General features: G+C 51.7%; 2 protein-coding genes across 21 annotated transcripts in view; both read right to left on the bottom strand.

Annotated features, from left to right (window-relative positions):
- dst (dystonin) overlaps nucleotides 1-24,793 on the bottom strand; it is a 779,292-nt gene that overhangs the window by 333,508 nt on the left and 420,991 nt on the right. The gene's annotated exons all lie outside the window — the stretch shown is intronic.
- On the bottom strand, nucleotides 4,201-14,056 carry LOC140410376 (desmoplakin-like). The gene has a single exon (XM_072498432.1). The coding sequence runs from the start codon at nucleotides 13,414-13,416 to the stop codon at nucleotides 11,335-11,337; it is 2,082 nt and encodes a 693-aa protein (XP_072354533.1). The 5' UTR covers nucleotides 13,417-14,056; the 3' UTR covers nucleotides 4,201-11,334.

Genomic DNA, 24,793 nt, shown 5'->3' with positions numbered 1-24,793 from the left:
CCCAAACACTGTTAGTGATGATCCTTCAAAACCAAGTGGAACGTTATAGAATCTAGACTAACATTTGAAGCCATTCCTCTTTAAAAGGGATTGAGAGATTCTGCTGAAAATTGCCATCTTATACACTGGTGATTTTCAAGAGCATTTCTCTATTCACCCTTCACTAAGTATAGTTCATGTTGACAATGGAAAATATATCAACTCACGATGGCATCTTTCAAATTCGAAGAATCGGAATATTTACATGCTTCATTAAACTTTCTTTTTGAATTTCGAGACCAGCAGATTGTCGAAAGTGTTGGAAAGCATTGTCAAAGAAGCAGAAAATGCTCATCTTTGTTTAAAATAAAGTCAGAAACAACGGATGAACAACAATTCGAGTTTTATCCTGACCAATTCTGTATGCAGGACTCTACAGATTATTCCCAGGGGTGCACACCGAGACAAACATCAGCTGTCGGCGCAACATCGAGGGCCGAAGGGCCTGTACTGCGCTGTAATGTTCTATGTTCTAATTACCTGGATATCTGCGCATCCTTCCATTATGGGGTGCGATAAACTGGCCCTCACCTACTTGTTTAGGATTTTCTATTCCCCCCACCACCACCGCCCCCCGACCGATCCACCCACTCCTATCTGAAAGGTTGTTTAACCAGCGACTAATTGCTGCCCATTTTACGTCCACACCAAGGTTGATAGGTTAGTCCGTTGAGTTCTTGGTCTTCTACAATGCCACGGATACAACTCATCCGCTGTTGGCACCACCCAGAGACCATTCATTAGCCGCTAGCTTAAACAGTTGATGGTGGCAGACTATTTGACCGACTAAGCATCAGAGCTGAGCCTAACCATATTCTCCACTCAACATTCTCAAAGGATTTTGCAGCAAGGGTTCACAGGATTACATTTCAGGACTAGGAAGCCTGGGCAATGAATTTCCTCCATAACTGGGAAACATTATTTACCCTGCTCAGAATAGATCATGTATCATAGTTGGGAGTTCTTGGTCCATATAGCTCAGCTAGTCCACATTCGTTTCAACCTGTCTATGGTCTTTGACATAGTTGACCACGCCACCTTTCTCCAACAGAACTGCACTTACCTGATTCCATTCTTACAGCAAGAGAATCACTCCACTGGTTTTATTTCCCACTCCCACACCATTCCCTGTGGTGACCCCCAAGGATCAATCCTTGGCCCTCCCTATATCTTAACTACACGCTGTTCTTTCGCGCCATGATTGGTAGAACACAACCTTGGTTTTCACATGTGCGCTGGCAGCACCCAGCTCTACCACACTGCCACCTCAGAGTGGTGAAACCCCAATGTTTGTAAATGTTGACCACATCAAAGAAAATGAAGTGCAGCGAAACCACATGTTTCCCTGTTGTCAAATTATCAGATGCTTAACTGACATCCAGTACTGGATGAGAAGAAATTCCTTCTAATTACACATTAGAAAGACTAATGCCAATGTTTTTAGTCCCCAATCCAAACTCTGCTGCAGAACTACAAACACCATCCTTCACCCTGGCAACTGTATTAATCCAGCCTGTGCACAACTTTGGTGTGACATTTGACCCCGAGATTAGTTTTCGTCCTCATATTCATGCCAAAATTGAGACTGTCTATTTTCAACTCTGTAACATCACCCCTGTCTCAGCTCATTTGCTGCAGAAAACCTCAATGATGCCTTCATCACCTTTAGATTTGGAGGCAGAGTGTCCGCGCCGTCGTGAACGCCGTCGCGTTTCACGACGGCGTGAAACGGGCGCTGGCACTACCGAACAGCGCTGGAGTGGTTCACGCCGCTCCAGCCTCCCTTCCCGGCGCCAACTGGGCCGCCAACCCACGCATGGGCAGTGGCACCGCGCCAACCCGCTCATGTGCGGGGGACTTCCTCAACGCGCCGGCCCCGACGCAGCATGGCGCAGGGGTTCAGGGGCCGGCCGTGTGACAAAATAGGGCCGGTGTTGGAGAGGCCGGCCCGCCGACTGGTGGGCCAGACCCCATCGGAGGCCCTCCGCCACCCCCCCCCCCCCCCCCCCCCCCGGCCCTGTGCGCAGAGTTCCCGCCGGCTGCGAGCAGGTGTGGATGACGCCGGCGGGACTCTGCCTTTTCCGCGCGGCCACTCGGCCCATCAAGGCTGGAGAATCGGCGGCCCGGCCGTGGACAGCGGCCCGCAACTGGCGCCGCGCCGAATGCGCTGGCGCGATTCTCCACTCCTCGGAGAATCAGATGCCGGCGTCGGGGCGCGGTTGCAGCGATTCTCCAGCCCGCACAGAGCTTGGAGAATCCCGCCCCAGGTGATTCAAAACTCTGCTGTCCATGACTTAACTCACACAAAGTCCTGTTTTCCCCATCACCACTCACCTACAAAGGTTCTCAGTCAAGAACATCTTGATTTTAAATTCTTAATTTTTGTTTTCAAATCCCTCCAGGATCTCGCACCCCTCTATCTCCGTAACCCTCTCCAGCCCCAAAACCCTCTGAGATATCTGCATTTCTCTAATTCTAGCCACCTTTAATTGCCGAGGTCCAAAGCTCAGGATCTCTGTTCAATTTTCTCCTTTAAGACACTCCTTAATATCGATTTCTTTGACCAAGCTTTTGATCCCCGACCTAAGATTTCAAGTTGCACGGTGTCATCCTTTGTTTTATAATGCTCCTTGGGACATCAACCATGTTAAAGACACTGGGCGGGATTCTCCATCACGGAATGCCCGGGATGCGTTCCCTGATGGGACGGAGAATCGGGTGGAAATTGGGACAGCGCTAAGTGCCGCTCAGAACTTGATGCTCCGACCCCTCTGCTGGCGGTATGCAGAAGGTCCACGATGCGCGCAGGCGGGAGGTGTAAACAAATGCAAATGGATCTTAATGACGCATTTGTATCCATTTAGCAGTCCTGAGCCCAATGCTCCAGCCTTCCGTGGTTCTCCAAAAAGAGATGCAAATGTATTACAAGCACGTGATTTCATAGAATCGTTTCATAGAATCATATCATAGAATTTACAGTGCAGGAGGAGGCCATTGTGCCCATCGTGTCTGCACCGGCCCTTGGAAAGGGCACCCTACACAAGCCCACACATCCATCCTATAACCCAACCCAACCGTTTTGGACACTATGGGTAATTTAGCAAGCCAAATCCATCTAACCTGCACATCTTTGGACCGTGGGATAAACCGGAGCACCCGGAGGAAACCCACACACACACGGGGAGAACGTGCAGACTCCGCACAGACAGTGACCCAAGCCGGGAATCGAATCTAGGACCCTGGAGCTGTGAAGCAACTGTGCTAAACACTGTGCTACCGTGCTGCATTTTGCTTTCTTTGATGTGGTCAACATTTATAAACATTGGGGTTTCACCACTCAGGCCACTGTAGCATGAAAGGATATGAATGGGTCAAAGCTGCAGATAGTTTTTACAAGCTGTCAATCACAGACCACAACTCGAAAGCTATGGATGGCTTGCAGATAATGGATCGGTGGGAACTAGAAGCAGGCGCAGCCGCTCTCTTGCAGTTGCTCTTCTTCGAGGAGTGGACACGTGGAACTGCAAGATAAGATTTATAGCTATAATGCTTCTCACTGCCCCTGTCTGGACTGCTTTCTTGCTTCCAGACATGTGTCCCTTTCCTGGGGGGGGGGTCTCTGTGGTGTGGGGGGTGGGGGGGGTCTGTGCGTGGAGAGGGCGTCGGAGGAGGGAGTTCCTTTAGGCATGAGCCAGTATGAGGAAGTCCCCCTATTACAGAGATCCCGGTTGGGGGGAAGGGGAGGGGGGGAATCTCCCCATCACCCCCCTCCTTGGGACAGGAGGGCATAGGGCCAATTCGGGGGTGGGGGCTGCTTTGCGGATGGGGGGAGAGATTTACTGGTTGTTCGAGTCGCGGACCTCGCTATCAGGCTGCCCGCTCAAGATGGCGGCCCAATAGCGGGATTCCTAGCGAATCTCTCGATTCCACGCCATGCATAAATTTGTGTGGGACACTGAATTGTACCCCGCTTTACGACTCAAAGGGGATCGTAAAATCAGTGCAATTCAGCTCTAGCTGGAGAGCATTGTCTCCCAACGGAGAATCCAGCCCACTATGCACGTCATTGTTTTGTTACTGGTCAGGTAAACCATGAGAGAAGCTTCTGAGGATGCAAACCTAATAATGACAATTGCCATTATAAAAAAAGACCTGATCCAATCAAGGAGACTGGCAAAGTTTATTGAGTTCACATTTTGCAACACGTTTTAAACATGCTTCATTACAGGCATATGATAGAATGATAAGCACAAGATTAGGCAAAAAAACTGAACGGGAATCAGGGGAAAACTGTCCACTGCTTAGTGTCACACATCGCACAAAGGAGATGGTATTGGTCGTTGGAGGTCAGTCATCTCAGCTCCAGGACATCGCTGCAGGAATTCCTCAGGGTAGTGTCCTGGGCTCAACCATCTTCAGCTGCTTCATCAATGATCTTCCCTCCACCGTAAGGTCAGAGTGGGGGTTTCCGTTGATGATTGCACAGTGTTTAGCACCATTCGCAACTCCTCAGGTACTGAAGCAGCAAAACACGGACAACATTCACTGTCACACTGGCAAGTTACATTCGTGCCACGAGTGTCAGACAATGACCACCTCCAACTAGAAAGAATCCAACCATCTTCCTTCGATGTTCAATGGCATTGCCACTGCTGAATCCCCTACTATCAGCACCCTTTCGGTGGAGGGAAGGTCATTGATAGGGGTTTACTGTTGACCAGAAACTGCACTGCTAAATACTGCGGTTACGAGGGCAGGTCAGAGGTTGGGAATTCTGTGGCGTAACTCACTTCTTGACACCCCAAAGCCTACCCACCATCTACAAGATACAAGTCAGGAGTGTAGCCTGATGGAAAGACTGAAGAGACCAGCAAAGCCTGATGGTTAAAAAGGCTAACTCTGTATCGGCATAAGAATTGTGGGAGCAGCATTAATTGTAATCCATAGCAAAGAACAGGATGTGCAGCCACAGAGTGGGTACAGGAGCTGACTGGGCAGTCATCTCATGCGAAACATGGCTGTTGCTATGCCTCGGGTGGACAGTGATTGAACACAGACCCCTGTGTGTGCAAGTGCTCAGAAACATGACCGCCTGGGAGAAATACGACCCTGAAGCATTTGTGACCACAAGACAGTGATTGTGCCAAAAGACAGTGATTGATCATTGCCTGTCCTGTGAGTATATGCTGAGGAACTGATCAGTGCCAGCAGGATCTGGTTAAAAAGACACAAAGGGACATTGGGAGCGACAACCTGCAGGACAACCATCGGAAAGAAGCAGCACACTGGGTCTGGGATGCAGAGAGGACATTGGAATCAACCAAGAGGGAATCTGATTACTTTTCCTCTTAATGGGTGGTATTTAGGTCTAAGAAGTGAGTTTTGGTCCTGTGTATAATGGAGCTTTTGATGCCCTTTATAGTGGAGTTTTGATACTTTTGTGGTAACCTGGTAAGGTCAATTAAAGGATATTATTTTACGATAATGAGAGTTTAGTCTGTAACACCAGTTGACCTGTATCCGAGTTGCAACAGGAGTGTGGTGGATTATTTTCCACCTGCCTGGATGAGTGCTACTCCAACAATATTCAAGCTCAGATGCCATCCAGGTCAAAGCAATCCCCTGGACAGCCCTCCATGCACCACCTACACAAGGTGGCAGGAGAGTACACCATCCACAAGATGCACTGAAGCAACGCGCCTTTAACGGCACCTTTTAAACCACGAGGAGGTCATGTGGTCATGGAGGACTATTGCACAGAAAAGGCCCTTTGGCCCATCGCGTCTGCAGTGGTCAAAAACAACCTATTGATGCTTCAACCACTTGCCTAGCTTTGTTACCCAAAATTAAGTCCAAGATCTCAATCCCCTCACCCCGTAGGACCTCCTACATACTGGCTTAAAATGCTCTCCTGGATGCATTTTAAGAATTCCGCTGCGTGTAAACCTTTCACACTGTGAAAACCCCAGTTGAAGTTGGGGAAGTTGAAATCCCCCACGATTACCACCCTATTATTTTTACACTACTCGGAAAATTGCCAACATAGCACCGTTGCTTCACAGCTCCAAGGTCCCAGGTTCGATTCCCGGCTTGGGTCACTGTCTGTGTGGAGTCTGCTCGTTCTCCCAGTGTCTGCGTGGGTTTCCTCCGGGTGCTCTGGTTTCCTCCCACAAGTCCCGAAAGACGTGCTGTTAGGTAATTTGGACATTCTGAATTCTCCCTCAGTGTGCCTGAACAGGCGCTGGAATGTGGCGACTAGGGGCTTTTCGTAGTAACTTCATTGCAATGTTAATGTAAGCCTACTTGTGACAATAAAGATTATTATTATATCTGCTCTTCTATTTCCCTCAGACTGTTAGGGGGCCTTTAGAACACTCACAGCAATGTGATTGCTCCTTTTTGGTTTTTAGGTTACATCAATACGATTTCATTTGAAGAGCCTTCTATAATGTCATCGTTCCTTACTGTTGTAATTGATTCCCTAATCAGAATTGTGACCCCTTCCTCTTTTATCTCCTTCCCTATCCCGCCTGAAGATCCTTTATCCTGAAATATTGAGCTGCCAATCCTGCCCCTCTCTCAACCATGTCTCAGTGACAGCAATGATTCATGGGCGCGATTCTCCGACCCCCCACCGGGTCGGAGAATCGCCGGGGGCCGACGTGAATCCCGCCCCCGCCGTGTCGCGAATTCTCCGCCACCGGATATTCGGTGGGGGCGTGAATCGCGCCGCGCCGGGAATCCCCCGGCGATTCTCCGGTCCGCGATGGGCTGAAGTCCTGCCGCTGTCAACCCACGCCGGCCGGTGTGGATTGAACCACCTTTGGGACGGCGGGACACGGCGGCGCGGGCGGGCTCTGGGGTCCTGGGGGGGGGGGGCGCGGGGCGATCTGGCCCCGGAGGGTGCCCCCACGGTGGCCTGGCCCACGATCGGGGCCCACCAATCCGCGGGCGGGCCTGTGCCGTAGGGGCACTCTTTTCCTTCCGCCTTTGCCATGGTCTCCACTATGGCGGAGGCGGAAGAGACCCCCTCCACTGCGCATGCGCGGGGATACCCTGAGCGGCCACTGATGCTCCCGCGCATGCGCCGCCCGGCAAAGTCATTTCCGCGCCGGCTGGCGGGGCACCAAAGGTCTTTCCCGCCAGCTGGCGGGGCGGAAATCAGTGGCGCGGGCCTAGCCCCTCAAGGTAAGGGCTTTGCCCCTCAAGATGTGGAGAATTCCGCACCTTTGGGGCGGCGCGATGCCGGACTGATTCGCGCCGTTTTTGGCGCCGGTCGGCGGACATCGCGCTGATTACGGAGAATCCCGCCCCATATCCCCATGTTTTAATCTGTCCCCTCAACTCATGTCTTGTTTGTCAAACTCCTCACATAAATATAAATACCATCCAATCTTGCCAAACTCCCCTGTCATTTACCTGGCCTATAACATCTGTGTCTTCCTGACTCACGTGATGTCTTTTCTCATTTTGGCTATACAACTGCCCTTGCAGAACGTTCTTTCAGGATCCCACCCCCCTTGCCAAGTCAGTTTAAACCCTCCCCAACAGCACATGCAAACCTTCCTGAAAGGACACTTGTCCCATTTGGTTCAGGTACAACTCATTCGCCTTTGTACAGGTCCCACCATCCCCCAAAACGGCCCCAATGTCCCAGAAATCTAAAGCCCCCATTCCTGTACCATCGCCCCAGCCACACACTCATCCAGCCTCACGTCCTATTTCTATACTCACTCGCAAGACACTGGAAGTAATCCAGAGATTACTACCTTATGAGTCCTATTTTTTGATCTACTTTCTAGCTCCCTAAATTCTGCTTGCAGGACTTAATTCCTTTCTCTGCCAATGTCATTGGTACCAATTTGGACCCCGATATCTGTCTGTTTGACCTCCGCCTGGTGCAGTGGGTAACGTCGCCGCCTCTGAGCCAGAAGCTCCAGGTTTGAGTCCCAATCCAGGACTTGATGACCAAGGAAGGTACATTACTAACAAGGACAAGCAGATTGAGTATCAACCGGAAAAGGGCAGGATGGTAGCATAATGGTGAGCACAGTTGCTTCACAGCTGCAGGGTCCCAGGTTCGATTCCCAGCTTGGGTTACTGTCTGTGCGGAGTCTGAACGTTCTCCCCGTGTCTGCGTGGGTTTCCTCCGGGTGCTCCAGTTTCCTCCCACAGTCCAAAGATGTGCAGGTTAGCTGGGTTGTCCATGCTAAATTGCCCTTAGTGCCCAGAAATGCTGGGTGGAGTTACTGGGTTACGGGGATGGGGTGGAGGTGTGGGCTTAAGTGGGGTGCTCTTTCCAGGGACCGGTGCAGACTCGAAGGGCCGAATGGCCACCCTCTCCACTGTAAATTCTAAGTCATTCTAATATGCTCAATGGCAGGCGGTGAAAGCAGGAGAGACTTCTGATCAGCCATCATGAAATGAAATGAAATGAATGAAATGAAAATTGCTTATTGTCACAAGTAGGCTTCAATGAAGTAACTGTGAAAAGCCCCTAGTCGCCACATTCCGGCGCCTGTTACGGGAATTGAACAGTGCTGCTGGCCTGCCCTGGTCTGCTTTCAAAGCCAGCGATTTAGCCCTGTGCTAAACAGCCCCATCTTGATGCAGAACGGTACCCATCAAGCTATAAACCTCTGGCAGCTGACTAGCAACCTGCCCAGGAATAACTAGCTGTGGAAACAGACGCAAGTCTGCCGTAGTTCACCACTAAGTGCAGAAAGGAAATTAGAATTAGAATTGAAATTGGAATTTAACCTCTACTAAGTCCCAATTTAAAGTTTTGGTTGGGTTCTTGAAAGTTGCAATGTTAAGTGAAACGACTTCATGGGAATCATGGGTCCCTGTAGATATCACTGTTAAACCCAGAGTTAGGTTTTTTAAGACATTTCTTGCCCAGAAAGCCAATGTACGGTCTCATCGAGAAGGTTACAGGCAGTTGTCGCATGAGAACACCACCATCTAGAGGTTCCCCTCCAAGCCACTCACCATCCTGATTTGGGAATATATCGGCAGTGCGTCACTATCACTGGGTCAAAATCCTGGAACTCCCTCCCTAACAGCACTGTGGGAGTACCTACACCACGTGGACTGCAGCGTCTCAAGAAGGCGGCTCACCACCACCCTCTCAAGGGGCAATTAGGGATGGGTGATAAATACTGGCTTAGTCAGTGATACCCACATCCCATGAATGAATAACAAAAAAAGCCATTCAGCCCAATGGACACGGTCAGCTCTTTGAAAGTGCAAACCAACTAATTCCACTCCCCTGGTTCTGTTCCCATCAAACGTTGATATAATTCTCTTGATCAAAGTTACTATTGAACCAGTTTCCCTCTCAGGTGGTACATTCCTGATTATGATAGTAACTCACAAAAATGGCAACAATTATCAGTAAGTGTTGTAAATCCCGTAATCCATAGAACATAAGAGTGCAGAAGGGGGCCATTCGGCACATTGAATCTGCACCGACCCACTTCAGCCCTATCCCCATAACCCAATAACCCCTCCTAACCTTTTTGGTCATTAAGGGCAATTTATCATGGTCAATCCACCTAACCTGCACGTCTTTGGACTGTGGGAGGAAACCGGAGCACCAGAACGTGCAGACTCCGCACAGACAGTGACCCAGCGGGTAATCGAACCTGGGACCCTGGCGCTGTGAAGCCACAGTGCTATCCACTTGTGTTACCGTGCTGCCAATAGACTTTCTCCATGAACAGTACCTTTCTTTTAATTTCTTTCTTCTTTCCTCTGTCAAGGAATGTTGCCGTCGCAGTCAAGGCCAGCATTTGTTGCCCGTCCCTAACTGTCCTCGAGCTGAGTGGCACTTTAAGAGTCATGTTGGTCTGGAGTCACATGTAGGCCAGACCAGGTAAGGATAGCAGATTTCCTTCCTCAAAAGAACATTAATGAACCAGGTGTTTTTTTACGGCAATGGTTTCATGGTCATTTTTAGACTTTTAATTCCAGATTATTATTGAATTCAAATTTCATAATCTGCAGCGGCGGGATTCAAACCAGCGTTCCCAGGGTATTACCCAAGGTGTCTGAATTACTAGACCAGTGACAATACCACTATGCCAGTGCCCATGTCTGTCATTTTTCACCAGGGTTATGCGTGGAATAAATTATCTTATTTATTTTTTTATTCTTTCGTGGGGCGATTAAGCCGCACCCATTGATAGAACAGCAAATGGGTGTTAAAAGGGGTCCGGCAGCTGCCAAAAGACAGTCAGAGCTCCACAGCCACCACTGCTACCTCAGAGCTCGCCACCCCAAAATCTCATCCCGTGACCCCAATGGGGGTCATCATCCACAGTTTGGGAACCCCTGACTTCGGGTGTTGAAATATAAAACGGCGGAGTAATATTCGTGACTCAATCGAGGGAACACAATCACATAATTGGTGTGCTAATACACAACAATAAGGGATAACCTACTTGGCCTTGCCCTCACCAATCTACCTGTCCATGACCGCAAAAGTAGGAATGATGACTGCACAGCACTCGTAAAGACCAAAACTCTGCTTCACAAAGAGGAACGCCCTCCATCGGGAGATGTGGCACTGCCATGTGCTGAGTGGGGTAGAGTAAGACCAGCTATTGAAATGAATCATAATTCCTAGTTGATATCACCGACACTATTTTGAGGTCCTGAGCAGAATTCTGCACAGGCACAGGGGTAGTCACACAAAATGATCTCAGTTGTATCATCTTTGGTCATCTAAGAGAAAAGCAAACAGAGTTTGGGATGAAGTTGGTTGGTGGCACTGAAAGATATCTGGGAGAGAGAAAATGGGGACATGCAGCTAAGTTACACTCTGCAATAGGTCAGTTTGTAACCAGGTTGTTTGTCAGGATAATCCAGGAAGCTCCCAGGGTTAAGTCCTGGCCACACTGGATCGCAGCTGGAATGGTGATGGGGGCATGACAATTGGGCTCAGTGTCCCGGGACGAGGGGGAGCATGGGAGGAAAGAAAGATCTGCCAGAGTAGGTGCTGCCGAACTTCACCCAGCGATTTCCTGATGGAATGCTTGTGAAAAGAGGATCAGGGTTCAGCTGTAACATTCCCAAAGTCAGATCACATCTCAATACTCACTGACTGGACTGGCTTGTGAGAAATTAGCAATGGGGCAAGATATTGGAGGACAACTAAGTGTTTAAGCCTGAGTTACACGGTGGGACAAAGCGAACTCAGCCAAAGCCTTAGACAAGACAGCAACAGCTTATACATAAACAGAGAGGGTTTGGTAAATGGAGATGGGACAGGGGGTGCAGATAGTGAAGCAATTAACCAAGAGCATGACAATGTTCAGCTGCTTCCAACAGTCGCAAACCTGTGTGGCAGTCGAATATGGCTCTGGCCAAAGCCTCTTTGTAAGTAACCTTCTGTTTAGTTTTTGGACAAACCAAATTCCTGGCATGCGTCTTTTCGTCCTTCAGTCTCTGTGCAGCCTGGTCATCAATGAGACCGGTTTTCAGAGCATCCTCCAAGGAAATCCTTTGCTGCAGATGTGGGTCCACCAACCCACCGGTCACATACTGCAGCTCCAGGAATCGGTGACCTAGGTCAGGGCTCAAGAGGTTCTCCCGTAAAGCTTTTGCGATTGGGAATGCCGCCGGTGCCCCTGGCTGAAGGAAGCCCCTGCAAGCCTGCTCAGATTTTTGGATGCCAGCAGCCATTTCACTGTCAATTAAATCTCTCCGCAAGGCCTCTGAAATGGAGTATTTCTTCCCAGTTGCTGGATCAGTTATCCCGCCGGTACAAGCCTGTGCTTCGAGCAATCGAGTGGCGGTCAACCTTTCCACTAAATTCTGACGCATGGCTTGAAGGACAGAAATTCTGCGGCACACATTAGGGTCCCAAATGCCTGCAACGGGACTATTGAGATTGGCGGCTACTGTGGCCCTACGCGACAACATGTCAGCCAGTTCAGTCAGTGTGATGTGGCCATCTCGGTATTTATTAAGATCTGTTTGGCTAATGTTACCCTGGCTTAAGGCATCATTAATGCTGAACTGCCTCCCAGAGTTACTATCGGTCAGAAAATACTGTGACTCATCAACAGTCTCCCTCCACTGGGACTGCAGTGCTGAAAGTTCCAGGTAGGTCTGTCTCTCAATGTAGTACTTCAGAAACGCATCGTATAAAGTTACTTCCGATTTGGTGCTGGTATCGACCACTGAAATGGTGCACGCCCTTGCAGGGGAGGGAGTGGAAATCCTCCGTGTCCCCAAGGGAAGGAGAAGATAATTCCCTTCCAAATCCACCACGCACAATCTCATCAATTCCGCGTAATGCATGGTTCGCGCCGTCCTGTTGGGATCCTGAAAGCCTTTGGTGCTGCCGTGCACCTTGTAGAGGCTTTGGACGGTGTCGCGGTTGAGGAGACCTTGCTTGCACGCGGTCTCCAGCGGTAACCTAACGCTCCGCACCGGGTCAATGATCCCCCCCGTCGCGATCTGAGCCTCCAACAGCCGCCCTCCGGTTTGTCTCGGAAGCAGCTTGCTGTCCATGGCTTGGAATATGGACAAAGTCTTTGCGCCGTGCAAGTACCCTGTGACTCCCTTCTCTGCCTGAAGCAGCCTCTCCTTGAACTCCAGGGGGACGAGGCCGCTCTCAATTGCCTCCAGCACGGTGCACTTTCCACCGGACTGCATGTGGACGATGTAGCCCGTTGCAGCTTGAGCTTCCAGAAACCCGAGGGCGACAGAGGATTCAATGATCCCCTCCTTCACTGCTGCACAGAAGGATATTTTCTGTTTGCTGGCCTCCAGGTACAAGCCAGCTATAGAGTTAATTTTGTTCAGGTACTTGCCATGGGAATTCTGAACTTGCGAAACGGTCTGGATTCCCTTCTCAAGTTGCTCGGCGATATTTTTGTTCAGGAGCTCAGCTTCAACCAAGTCCCTCACCGGCACTTGGTGACGGAGACCCTGAAATTCTAGAATTGGAGCTGAAGGGACGGATTTGCCTTGGATTTGGCCCGGGGCCTTTTGCTCGCTGCTCGTCCGATATTTGTCACCGATTTGCGTGGGAAATGTTGCATTCTTGTTCTGGATTGAACGCCGCTCACTTGCCTCAGAGTGGTGTTCCACTGACGTGCTCTGCGAGAAGCGTTCAGTGCCAGAGGAAATACGCATCTTGCTCAACTGAGCTCCCACAAAATCACGCTGGTCTTTGTGCTCCGGTCCCTGATCACGGCGCGGTGCAGGAGCATCCCAAGCGTCCACACTCAGCCCCAGGGCTTTCTTGGCGCCTGAATGTTTGGCGCTATTTTTTAAACTTCCATTTCCAAACAGCACAGTCTCTTTTTCCTGAAAAGCCTTCCCCGCTCCACCACGCGGTTGGCCGAGTCCCAGTTCTGCCATCTGCGAAAATTAATAACGTTCAGAATGAAAAAAAAGAGTTGGACTGCAGCCGAGACGGGACAGTACCCAGAGCGAGGGAGTGGGGGCCAGGAAGAGAGGGAGAGCCTAAAAGAGCAAAGCTCACAAAAGCCAAGCCTCTCAAAGAATGAACGGCAGGACTGAAAATCCTGTGAAAAATCAAGACCAGCGGAGTAATTGCCGAGACAATGCCACCCGAAACCATGGAAGCAAAGTAAGTTATCTTAAGTAAGATCATATAAAATGGGCAGATTATTTAGTGGACCAGAATCATGGAATTTATAGAACCCCCTCACCCGCACCTCCCCTCCGCCCCCTCAAAGAAAATCAGTCTCTCCCAGTGAAATTTGAAAATATTTTGATGATTATGCATTAAAATTAGATTATTGGGTGATACACTTTCAAGCTCCTCAAGTCAAATTGCATAATGGAATGTTTGTTCCCACATATCCTTAGGGGAGACGAGTCCAATCTTGGGTAAACAAACTTCAATATTCACATATAGCTACCTCTGCTCAATGATATGGGAGGAGTTGAGCTCACTCTGCACAAATTCAGCAAAGTTAATTCATTCCAAAACATCATTGCATCATGGCAGAGTTTACAGAGAGACTCCACCAGAATGCAGCCTCCCCCGCACTGACCCTCCCCTATACAGCCCCCCAATATTCCCCAATGCAGCCCCCACCACACTGACCCTCCTAACACAGCCTCAACTTCACTGACCCTCCCCAATGCAGTCTCCCCTCACTGGTCCTCCTGCCGTAGCCTTGACCTCACTGACCCTCCCTACTGTAGCCCTGACCTGACTGACCATCTCTTACACAGCCCAACCTCACTGACCCTCCCCGATGCAGCCCCCCCCTTACTGACCCTCGCCACTGCAGCCCTCCCTTACTGATCCTCGCCACTGCAGCCCCCCTTACTGACACTCGCCACTGCAGCCCCCCTTACTGACACTCGCCACTGCAGCCCCCCTTTACTGACCCTCACCACTGCAGCCCCCCTTTACTGACCCTCACCACTGCAGTCCCCCCCCGCTGACTCTCCCCGATGCAGCCCTCCTTACTGACCCTCGGCACTGCAGTCAAGGCCCTACTGACCCTCGCCACTGCAGTGAAGGCCCTTACTGACCCTCGCCACTGCAGCCCTCCCTTACTGACCCTCGCCACTGCAGTCCCCCCTTGCTGACCCTCGCCACTGCAGCCCCCCTTACTGGCCCACACCACTGCAGCCCCACCTTACTGACTCGCCGATGCAGCCCCCCCCCACTGACCCTCCCCGATGCAGCCCCCCCCCCCACTGTCCATCCCCGATGCAGCCCCCCACCACTGCAGCACCCTTACTGACCCTCACCACTGCAGCCCCCCCCCACTGACCCTCCCAATGCAGCCCCAACCTCACTGTCACTCGCCAATGCAACTCGTTCACTGACCCTCCCTCTCACTGAGCCTTGCCAATGCAGCCCCCCCTCACTGACCCTCTCCACTGCATAACCTCTTACTGAACCTTCCCACTTGCAGCCCACCTCAGTGACCCACCCCACTGCAGCTCCCCTCCTCACTGGTAATTTTTATTTGACTGAACATGGGATGTGAGAATATAACCATATGCCTAAGAAACCATTTCTTTGGTCCGACGACCGTATCTTCAGAGAGATCCTGAAGCCATAATGATTGAGGATTTCATTTTTTGAACACCCGCAGTTGGCAGGGGTCAGGGTGAGGAGACAGTGTGGGGGAGGGTGCGCGGATGGGGTGAGGTAACAGCGCAGAGGAGCGGTCTGCGGGAGGGGGAGGTAACAATGCGGGGGAGGGGTGTGTGGGTGGGGTGAAGTAACAATGCGTGGGAGGGGTAACAATGCGGGTGGGGGGGGGTGGTTGGGGTGAGGTAACAATGTGGGGGAGGGGGGAGCGGTTGGGGTGAGGTAACAATGCGGGGGAGGGGTGTACGGCTGGGGTGAGGTAACAATCCGGGTGGGGGGTGCAGTTGGGGGGGGGGGGGGGGAGGGGTTTGCGGGTGGGGTGAGGTAACAATGCAGGGGAGGGGTAATAATGTGCATGAGGGGTGTGCGGATGGGGGAGGTAACAATGCGGGGGAGGGGTGTGCGGGTGGGGGGGGGGTAACAATGCGGGGGAGGGGGTGCTGATTTACTTCGCTCACTCCAGGGTTTAGTGCGTAAAGCCAACATTGAATACAGTACAACGGACGTGCCCAAGTTTTCTCGGAGTTCACATCAGGCAGGACAGGATTCTGGGTGCAGCAGAACATAAGAAAGTTGAAAAGCACGGGGTGTTGAGGACACGAAGCTCGATTTTAGAAATATTGGCAGAAGGGGGAGGAAGTAAGGAGCTCCACTACTTTAAAGAGGTTGGGAAAGAATAAGAGCTAGAGATTTGATTTGAAGGAAATAAAAGGACCATTACAGAGGGCAAGATATATTCGCAGGGAGACCGTGGGGTGACAACTGCCAATAGATAAATGAGGATGGCTCCTGATCGAGGCTTGTTTTTAGTAGTTTTAATGCCCAGTCCCTCGGGGCAATTTTTTGATGATCGAGTGTAGGAAGGTATAAGGAAGGTGGATAATGTCACAAAATCAGAAGAAAGCTGCCGTGAAGAAGGGAGGGAGTGAGTGTTCACTGTCGAGTGAAAGGGCCAGCTGGCAAGATGGAGGAGGCTTTGTCGCTGGGTGGGAACGCACTGCTAACAGCAGAAAAGATGGCTGAGGTGATGGCCTTGGAGTTGGAGAAGCAGTTTGCGAAGCATATGGAGGTGCTGAGGAAGGAGATGATGGCGGCGTTGAAGGAGGCAATTGCCCCGGTGAAGGTGGCTGTGTTCGAAGGCATCGGCCAATGTGAGGGAGCCGGGTGAGAAAATGAAGGGAGTGGAGGAGGCCATGTCGCAGCACAGTGATCAGCTCACCTTGATGGGGGAGAAGCTGCAGAGGGTGGTCGGGGCCAACAAGGGACTGCGAGCAAAGTTGGAGGACTTGGAAAACAGTTCAAGGCGGAAAAATCTGAGAATTGTGGGCCTACTGAGGGGGTGGAGGGCCCGAGGCCAATGGAGTACTTGGCGGAGTTGATGGGGTGGGAGATGGTCCCTCGGTATGAATTGGACTGGGCTCATCGATCGTTGAGGCCTAAACCGAAGTTGAATGAGCCGCCAAGAGCAGCGCTAATTTGTTTTCATAGGTACCACACAAAGGAGAAGGTCCTGAATTGGGCAAAACAGAAGCAGGAGGTGCAGTGGGCTGGTGCTGGTGTACACGTTTACCAGGACTTAACGGTGGAACTGGCAAGGAGGCGAGCGGCTAGGGTGCGGTCTGGCGTGATGTATCCAGCGAAGTTGAGGGTGATCTACAACTCCAGGGACTTTTACTTTGAGACGGTGGAGGCGGCGGAGACATTTGTGAAGGCGGAGGCTTGGGGCAGAAGTGAGGAATGGGACTGAAGATTGGTCGTGGACTGTGGGGAGGGGAGTTTTAAGAATGTGTATATATACAGTTCTGGTTTATATTTTTACTTCACGCTGTTATAGAGGTTAAGTTTTTTGAAGTTTTTCTGAGATTTATGTGTTTGCATGGGTTGAAGGTGGGGGGGGATATGTTTTTTCTGGGTGTTTTCCTGGGACTGGGCAGGTGGTGGGGGAGGGGGGCCTGAGCAGGGGCCCCCACACTAGCAAGCTTTAGTTAGCTAGTGAACGGAGGTGTGTGGGGAGTGGCTGCAGACATTGGAGTCCGGTGAGCAGGTGTCGATGGACCTAGCTGTGAAAATGGGAGGGGGGTCGATACTGGGTGATCGGAAGGGTGGCGGCGGGGAGGGAAATAGTTCAGGTGCGGGATAGGACGGGCCCCCGGACCAGATTAATAGGGTGCTCGAGGAGTTTTATGAGAAGCTGTATAGGTCGGAGCCACTGGGGGGAGGTTCGGGAGATGCAGGAATTCCTGGATGGTTTGGAATACCCAAGGATGGGTGAGGCGGATAGGGCCACATTGGAGGGGGTGATAGGAGAGCAGGAGATAAAAGAAGCAATTGGGAGGATACAGTCGGGGAAGGTAGCAGGGCCGGATGGGTTCCTGATGGAGTACTAGAAGAAATTTAGGGATACGTTGGTGCCGCTGATGATGGGGGTGTTTGAGGAGGCGAAAGGGAAGGGGGTGCTGCCACTGACTTTGTGGCAGGCCTCGATCTCCTTGTTGCTAAAGATAGATAAGGATCCGACAGTGTGGGTCGTACAGGCCTATATCACCATGGAATGTGGATGCGAAGTTACTGGTGAAGGTGTTTGCGGTTAGGTTGGAGAAGTGCCTCCTGAAGGCGATAGCGGAGGACCAGACGGGGTTTTTGAAAGGGAGGCAGCTCTTTTCGAATATTAGGAGGGTATTGAATGTAGTTATGGCTCCGGCGGTGGGGAGGGAGACAGAGGTGGCGGTTACGCTGGACACCGAAAAGGCATTTGAACGGGTAGAGTGGGGGTATTTGATGGAGGTGTTAGAGCGTCTTGGGACTGGGCCGCGATTTGGGGAGTGGGTACGGTTATTGTACAGAGAGCTGAGGGCGAGTGTCCGCACAAATGGTATGAGTTCGGGGTATTTTGCTCTGCACCGGGGTCTAGGCAGGGGTCCTATGTCCCTTCAGTTATTTGCGCTAACTATCGAGCCTTCGGCCATCGCCAAAGGACTTCGGGTGTGTGGAAGGAAATAGTGCGGGGGGGGGGGGGGGGGGGAGACATAGGGGCCGGGATTCTCCAACCCCACGGCTAGGTTCTGACACCGCCGGTGCGTGGAAAACGGCACCAACCACTCTGGCTTCAATGGTTCCCGACAATCAGGAATGCTCCCCTTCCTAGGGGGCTAGGTCGGCACAGGAGTGGTCCCCACAGCTCCAGCTGGAACGGAACAGCCGGCTTGATTCCGCGCATGTGCGTGGGTTCCCGGCACCGCACCGTCCCCCGGGCAATATGGCAGAGCCCTACAGGGACCAGGCGCGGAGAAACATAGGCCCCCAGGGAACCAACCTGCCCGCCGATTGGTAGGCCCCTCCCCACTCCAGGACTGCACCTGCAGACACACCTTCCAGGTCCCGCTGTCCCTGGCGGGCCTCAGTCAAGCCTGGAGAATCACGGGGGGGGGGGGTCGCTTTCAACGGCCCCGACCAGCGCAACGGCGTTCCCTCAGGCGCCCGAGAATCGGCGCCGGGGTTGGAGAATTCCGACCAGGGTATCTTTACACGCGGATGATTTGTTACTGCACGTGTGGAGGCCGAGTGTGTCGATGGGGGGGGGGGGGGGGGGGGGGTATACTGGAGCTGCTCCGAGTGTTTGGGTCCTTTTCGGAATACAAGCTAAATTTGGACAAAAGCGAATATTTTGTGAGTCCCGATCGGGGGTGGGGCTGCCATTCCGTAGGGCGACGACCCACTTTAGATATCTGGGGGTGCAGGTGTATGCGTGGGGGGGCTCCGTAGGTATAATCTTACTAGTTTGGTCGGGAAGGTGAAAGCGGACTTGGCAAGGTGGGATGGTCTCCCTCTGTCACTCGCAAGTCGGGTGCAGGCGATTAATATGAATGTGTTGCCGTGGTTTTTGTTTATATTTCAGTGCCTGCCGATCTTTTTCCCAAAGGTGTTTTTAAGGTGGAGAAGATGATTATTTGTGGTGGGGGTGGGGGCAGGTGGTCAGGATTAGGAAGGTGCTGATGCAGAAAGGACAGTAGGCAAGGGGGTTGGGCCTATTACATTATTATTGGCCAGCGAATGCTGAAAAGATGATGAGCTGGGTTAGAAGGAGAAACACCCAGTGGGTTAAAATAGAGGGAAGTCTGTGCAGGGGGCCGGGGCTGAGGGCGTTGGCCGCTCCCAATGGCCCCGGATTAATATTCGCGGAGTCCGGTGGTGGTGGCGACGTTGAAGATCCAGAGGCAATTGTGCCAGCACATTAAGTTGTGGGCGGGGTCAAGAGAGATGCCAATTAGTGGGAACCATAGGTTTGAGCCAGGGAGGTGGGATGGGAGTTTTCGGAGATGGGAGGAGAAGGGAGTTAGGGTATTAAAGGATTTGTTTCTGGGGGGCCGTTTTGTGTGAAGCTGGAAAAGTTGGGAGAGAAATATGGGCTAGGGCAGGGGGAGATGTTTAGCTATCTGCAGGTCTGAGATTTCGCTCGGAAGGAGGTCCAGAACTTCCCGATAGCGCTGGTCTCCACATTGCTGGAGGAGGTATTGAGGGCAGGGGGAATGGAGAGGGGAATGGTGTTGGCGATCTATGGGAGGATTCTGGGGGGGACGCGGGCAGGGGACAAGGTATCATTGGAGGGGATTAAAGCGAATTGAGAGGAAGAGTTGGAGGGTATGGAGGAAGTGCTGTGGTGTGAGGTGCTCGTGCACGAGATTGGGGCTGATACAGTTGAAGATGGTATATAGGGTGCACCTCACGAGGACGAAGATGAGCTGACACTTTGAGGGAGTGGAGGATGTGTGTGAGCGCTGTGGTAGGAACTCCACAAACCATGTTCACATGTTTTGGTCCTGCCCGAAACTGGAGAGGTATTGGAGGGAAGTCTTTAAGGTCATCTCAGGAGTGGTACACGAGGTTCGAACGGGGACCCCATGAAGCCATATTCGGGGTGTCGGACCAGCCTGGATTGGATGCAGGTGCAGGGGAAGATGTCTTAGCCTTCGCCTCGCTGATTGCCCGAAGGCTGATCCTGTTGGGGTGGAGATTAGCTTCTCCGCCCTGTGCCTCGGCGTGGCGGGGGGACCTGCTGGAATTTACAATGCTCGAGTAGGTGAAATTCAAGCTGAGGGAAGAATAGAAGGATTCTACAATTCATGAGCATCGTTTATCCTGCACTTTCAAGAATTGGATGCCATCGAACATTCAGGGGAGGGGGGAGTTTTGAGTGTATGATTTATTGGTTATCATGTATGGGATGACCGTGGATTCTCTTTTCTCTTTCTCATTTTGTATTTGGGATGTAGGGGAGAGATTTAGGTTTGTAGGACAAAGGGCTGTTGGTCAGGGGACTGCTATTGTGTTTGTTACCGTTGGTCATCTTTTGTTGGATGTATATCTGAGGAAAATGAGGAGATTGAAACCCAACAATGGAATTTCGCCTCTGATTGTTTTTAAATGTGTATTGCCACTATGGAGCCTTCCCTCCCCAATGGAACCTGCCTCCCCAATGGAGCCCCGTCTCTCCAATGGAACCCCGTCTCCCCCAATGGAACTCAGTCTCCCCCAATGGAGCCCCGTCTCCTGCAGAATGTTTGAGATGAGGGACGCCGACAGTGTCCCTGCTGATTTCATCTGTGGGAAGTGCACCCATCTCCAGCTCCTCAGAAACCGCGTTAGGGAGCTGGAGCTGGATGAACTTCGGATCATTCGGGAGGCAGAGGTGGTCATAGATAGAAGCTTCAGGGATGTAGTTACTCCAAAGAATAAAGATAGATGTGTGACGGTGAGAGGGGCTGGGAGGAAGCAGTCATTACAGGGATCCCCTGTGGTCGTTCCCCTTAGTAACAAGTATACCGCTTTGGATACTGTTGGGGGGGGGGGGGGGCTTACCAGGGGTAAGCCATGGGGTGCAGGTCTCTGGCACAGAGTCTGTCCCTGTTGCTCAGAAGGGAAGGGGGGAGAGGAGACCTTAGTCATTGGAGCTTCCATAGTTAGGGGGATAGATAGGAGATTCTGTGGGAACGAGAGAGACTCGCGCTTGGTGTGTTGCCTCCCAGGTGCCAGGGTGCGTGATGTCTCGGATCGTGTTTTCGGGATTCTTAAGGGAGCAGCCCCAAGTCGTGGTCCACATAGGTACCAATGACATAGGTAGGAAAAGGGATAGGGATGTAAGGCAGGAATTCAGGGAGCTAGGGTGGAAGCTTAGATCTAGGACAAACAGTTATTATCTCTGGGTTGTTACCCGTGCCACGTGATAGCAAGACGAGGAATAGGGAAAGAGAGGAGTTGAACACGTGGCTACAGGGATGGTGCAGGAGGGAGGGTTTCAGATTTCTGGATAATTAGGGCTCATTCTGGGGTCAGTGGGACCTCTACAAACAGGATGGTCTGCACCTGGACCAGAGGGGTACCAATATTCCGGGGGGGGGGGGGAATTTGCTAATGCTCTTCGGGAGGGTTTAAACTAGTTCAGCAGGAGCTTGGGAACCTGAATTGTAGTTCCAGTATACAGGAGGTTGAGAATAGTGAGGTCATGAGTAAGGTTTCAAAGTTGCAGGAGTGTACCGGCAGGCAGGAAGGTGGTTTAAAGTGTGTCTTCTTCAATGCCAGGAGCATCTGGAATAAGGTGGGTGAACTTGCTGCATGGGTTGGAACCTGGGATTTCGATGTTGTGGCCATTTCGGAGACATGGATAGAGGGACAGGAATGGTTGTTGCAGGTGCCAGGGTTTAGATATTTCAGTAAGCTCAGGGAAGGTGGTAAAACAGGGGGAGGGGTGGCATTGTTAGTCAAGGACAGTATTACGGTGGCAGAAAGGACGTTTGATGAGGACTTGTCTATTGAGGTAGTATGGGCTGAGGTTAGAAACAGGAAAGGAGAGGTCACCCTGTTAGGGGTTTTCTATAGGCCTCCGAAAAGTTCCAGAGATAGAGAGGAAAGGATTGCAAAGATGATTCTGGATAGGAGCGAAAGCAACAGGGTAGTTGTTATGGGGGACTTTAACTTTCCAAATATTGACTGGAAACGCTATAGTTCGAGTACTTTAGATGGGTCCGTTTTTGTCCAATGTGTGCAGAAGGTCCTGACACAGTATGTAGATCGGCCAACGAGAGGCGAGGCCATATTGCATTTGGTACTGGGTAATGAACCAGGACAGGTGTTAGATTTGGAGGTAGGTGAGCACTTTGGTGATAGTGACCACAATTCGATTACGTTTACTTTAGTGATGGAAAGGGATAGGTATATACTGCAGGGCAAGTGTTATATCTGGGGGAAAGGCAATTATGATGCGATGAGGCAAGACTTAGGACGCATCGGATGGAGAGGAAAACTGCAGTGGATGGGCACAATGGAAATGTGGAGCTTGTTCAAGCAACAGCTACTGCGTGTCCTTGATAAATATGTACCTGTCAGGCAGGGAGGAAGTGGTCGAGCAAGGGAACCGTCAAGAGGAACTTGTCGAGAGACTTCCGGGTGCGGCGATGACCAGCTGAGTCGCACGTTTCGGCAGCTCCCGGTGTAACGGACTTTTGGGCTCTTAATAAGAGCCCCAACGGCAATTTTAACGGCTAAAAGTACTGTGCGGTGAACCAGAAGGGAATTCCCCCCTGGATACGGATGGAAAAAGGAGAGGAAGGTGGCCGGATTGCGGTGGATCCTTTAGAGCAGCGGCAAGGAAGGCAAGCAAAAACCAAGATGGCGTCGGAAGGTGGCAGTTTAATATGGGGCCCTGAACAACACGAGTTTTTGAAACGCTGCGTGGAAGAACTCAAAAAGGAAATGAAGAAGGAGCTGTTGGCCCCGATATTACAGGCGATCGAAGGGCTAAAGGAGGAGCAAAAGACCCAGGAGCGGGAGCTTCGGGTCGTGAAGGCAAAGGCTGCCGAGAATGAGGACGACATACAGGGCCTGGTGGTGAAGACGGAGGTGCACGAGGCACACCATAAACGATGTGTGGAAAGGCTGGAGGTGCTGGAGAACAACGCGAGGAGGAACAACCTAAGGATTCTTGGCCTTCCTGAAGGTGCGGAGGGAGCGGACGTCGGGGCATATGTGAGCACGATGCTGCACTCGTTAATGGGAGCGGAGGCCCCGGCGGGTCCGCTGGAGGTGGAGGGAGCATACCGAGTGATGGCGCGAGGACCGAGAGCAGGAGAAATTCCTAGAGCCATAGTGGTGAGATTCCTCCGTTTTAAGGACAGAGAGATGGTCCTTAGATGGGCAAAGAAAACTCGGAGCAGTAAGTGGGAGAACGCGGTGATCCGCGTATACCAAGACTGGAGTGCGGAGGTGGCGAGAAGGAGGGCGAGCTTTAATCGGGCCAAGACGGTGCTTCACAAAAAGAAGATAAAATTCGGAATGCTGCAACCGGCAAGACTGTGGGTCACATATCAAGGGAGGCACCACTACTTTGAGACGGCAGATGAGGCGTGGACTTTTATCGTGGAAGAAAAATTGGAATGAGCTGGTTATTAAAAAAAAGAATGTTTGAAACAAAGTGGTGGGGCGAGTATGGGGGCCGAAGAAGGGGGGAAAGAGGAGTTTTATGTTATTAATCCTGCGATGTGGTAACTTTTCTCTCTTCCACAGGAGGTGGTGGGGGGAGGAAAGGAGGTGGAAGAGATGGGGCGTTGGCCATTGGGGGCGGGGCCAAGGGGGAAGCGCGGGCTCGTTTCCCGCGCTATGATAATCGTGGCGGGAATAGGGAAGCAGGAAGGAGGGGGCATCGCACGGTGCGAGCCGAGGTCACGGGGGGAAGCCGAGGTCGGCCAGAGTTTGCTGACTTCTGGGAGCAACATGAGGGGTGTAACTACGCTAGTGGGGGATCTAGCGGGGGGCGGTGGGAGGGGGGAATTATTGGGCTGCTGCTGCTGGGGAGAGGGGGGAGCTGGTATGGGGTGGGATGGGCGGGGGGGCACCGCCTGGGGTGGACACAGCTGCGTGGGAACCGGGTGAGGAGCTGGAAAAAGGGGATGGCTAATCGACAAGGGGGGGGGGTAAATAGCCCCCCAACCCGGCTGATCACGTGGAACGTGAGAGGGCTGAACGGGCCGATAAAGAGGGCACGGGTACTCGCACACCTTAAGAAACTTAAGGCAGACGTGGTTATGTTACAGGAAACGCACTTGAAACTGATAGACCAGGTGAGACTACGCAAAGGTTGGGTGGGGCAGGTGTTCCATTCGGGGCTAGATGCGAAAAACAGGGGGGTGGCTATATTAGTGGGGAAGCGGGTAATGTTTGAGGCAAAGACTATAGTGGCGGATAGCGGGGGCAGATACGTGATGGTGAGTGGCAAACTACAGGGGGAGACGGTGGTTTTGGTAAACGTATATGCCCCGAACTGGGATGATGCCAATTTTATGAGGCGTATGCTAGGACGCATCCCGGACCTAGAGGTGGGAAAGTTGGTAATGGGGGGAGATTTTAATACGGTGTTGGAACCAGGGCTGGACAGGTCGAGGTCCAGGACTGGAAGGAGGCCGGCAGCAGCCAAGGTGCTTAAAGATTTTATGGAGCAGATGGGAGGAGTAGACCCGTGGAGATTTAGCAGACCTAGGAGTAAGGAGTTTTCGTTTTTCTCCTATGTCCACAAAGTCTATTCGCGAATAGACTTTTTTGTTTTGGGAAGGGCGTTGATCCCGAAGGTGAGGGGAACGGAGTATACGGCTATAGCCATTTCGGATC

Source organism: Scyliorhinus torazame, chromosome 4 (genome assembly GCF_047496885.1).
Source record: "Scyliorhinus torazame isolate Kashiwa2021f chromosome 4, sScyTor2.1, whole genome shotgun sequence".
NCBI classification, from domain to species: domain Eukaryota; kingdom Metazoa; phylum Chordata; class Chondrichthyes; order Carcharhiniformes; family Scyliorhinidae; genus Scyliorhinus; species Scyliorhinus torazame.
The sequence above is the reverse complement of the archived record's forward strand: the minus strand, read 5'-3'. Positions and strand labels throughout refer to the sequence as shown.

Excerpts from the sequence above, each read along its gene's own strand:
- LOC140410376 (XM_072498432.1), bottom strand. The coding sequence starts at position 13,416 with ATGGCAGAACTGGGACTCGGCCAACCGCGTGGTGGAGCGGGGAAGGCT.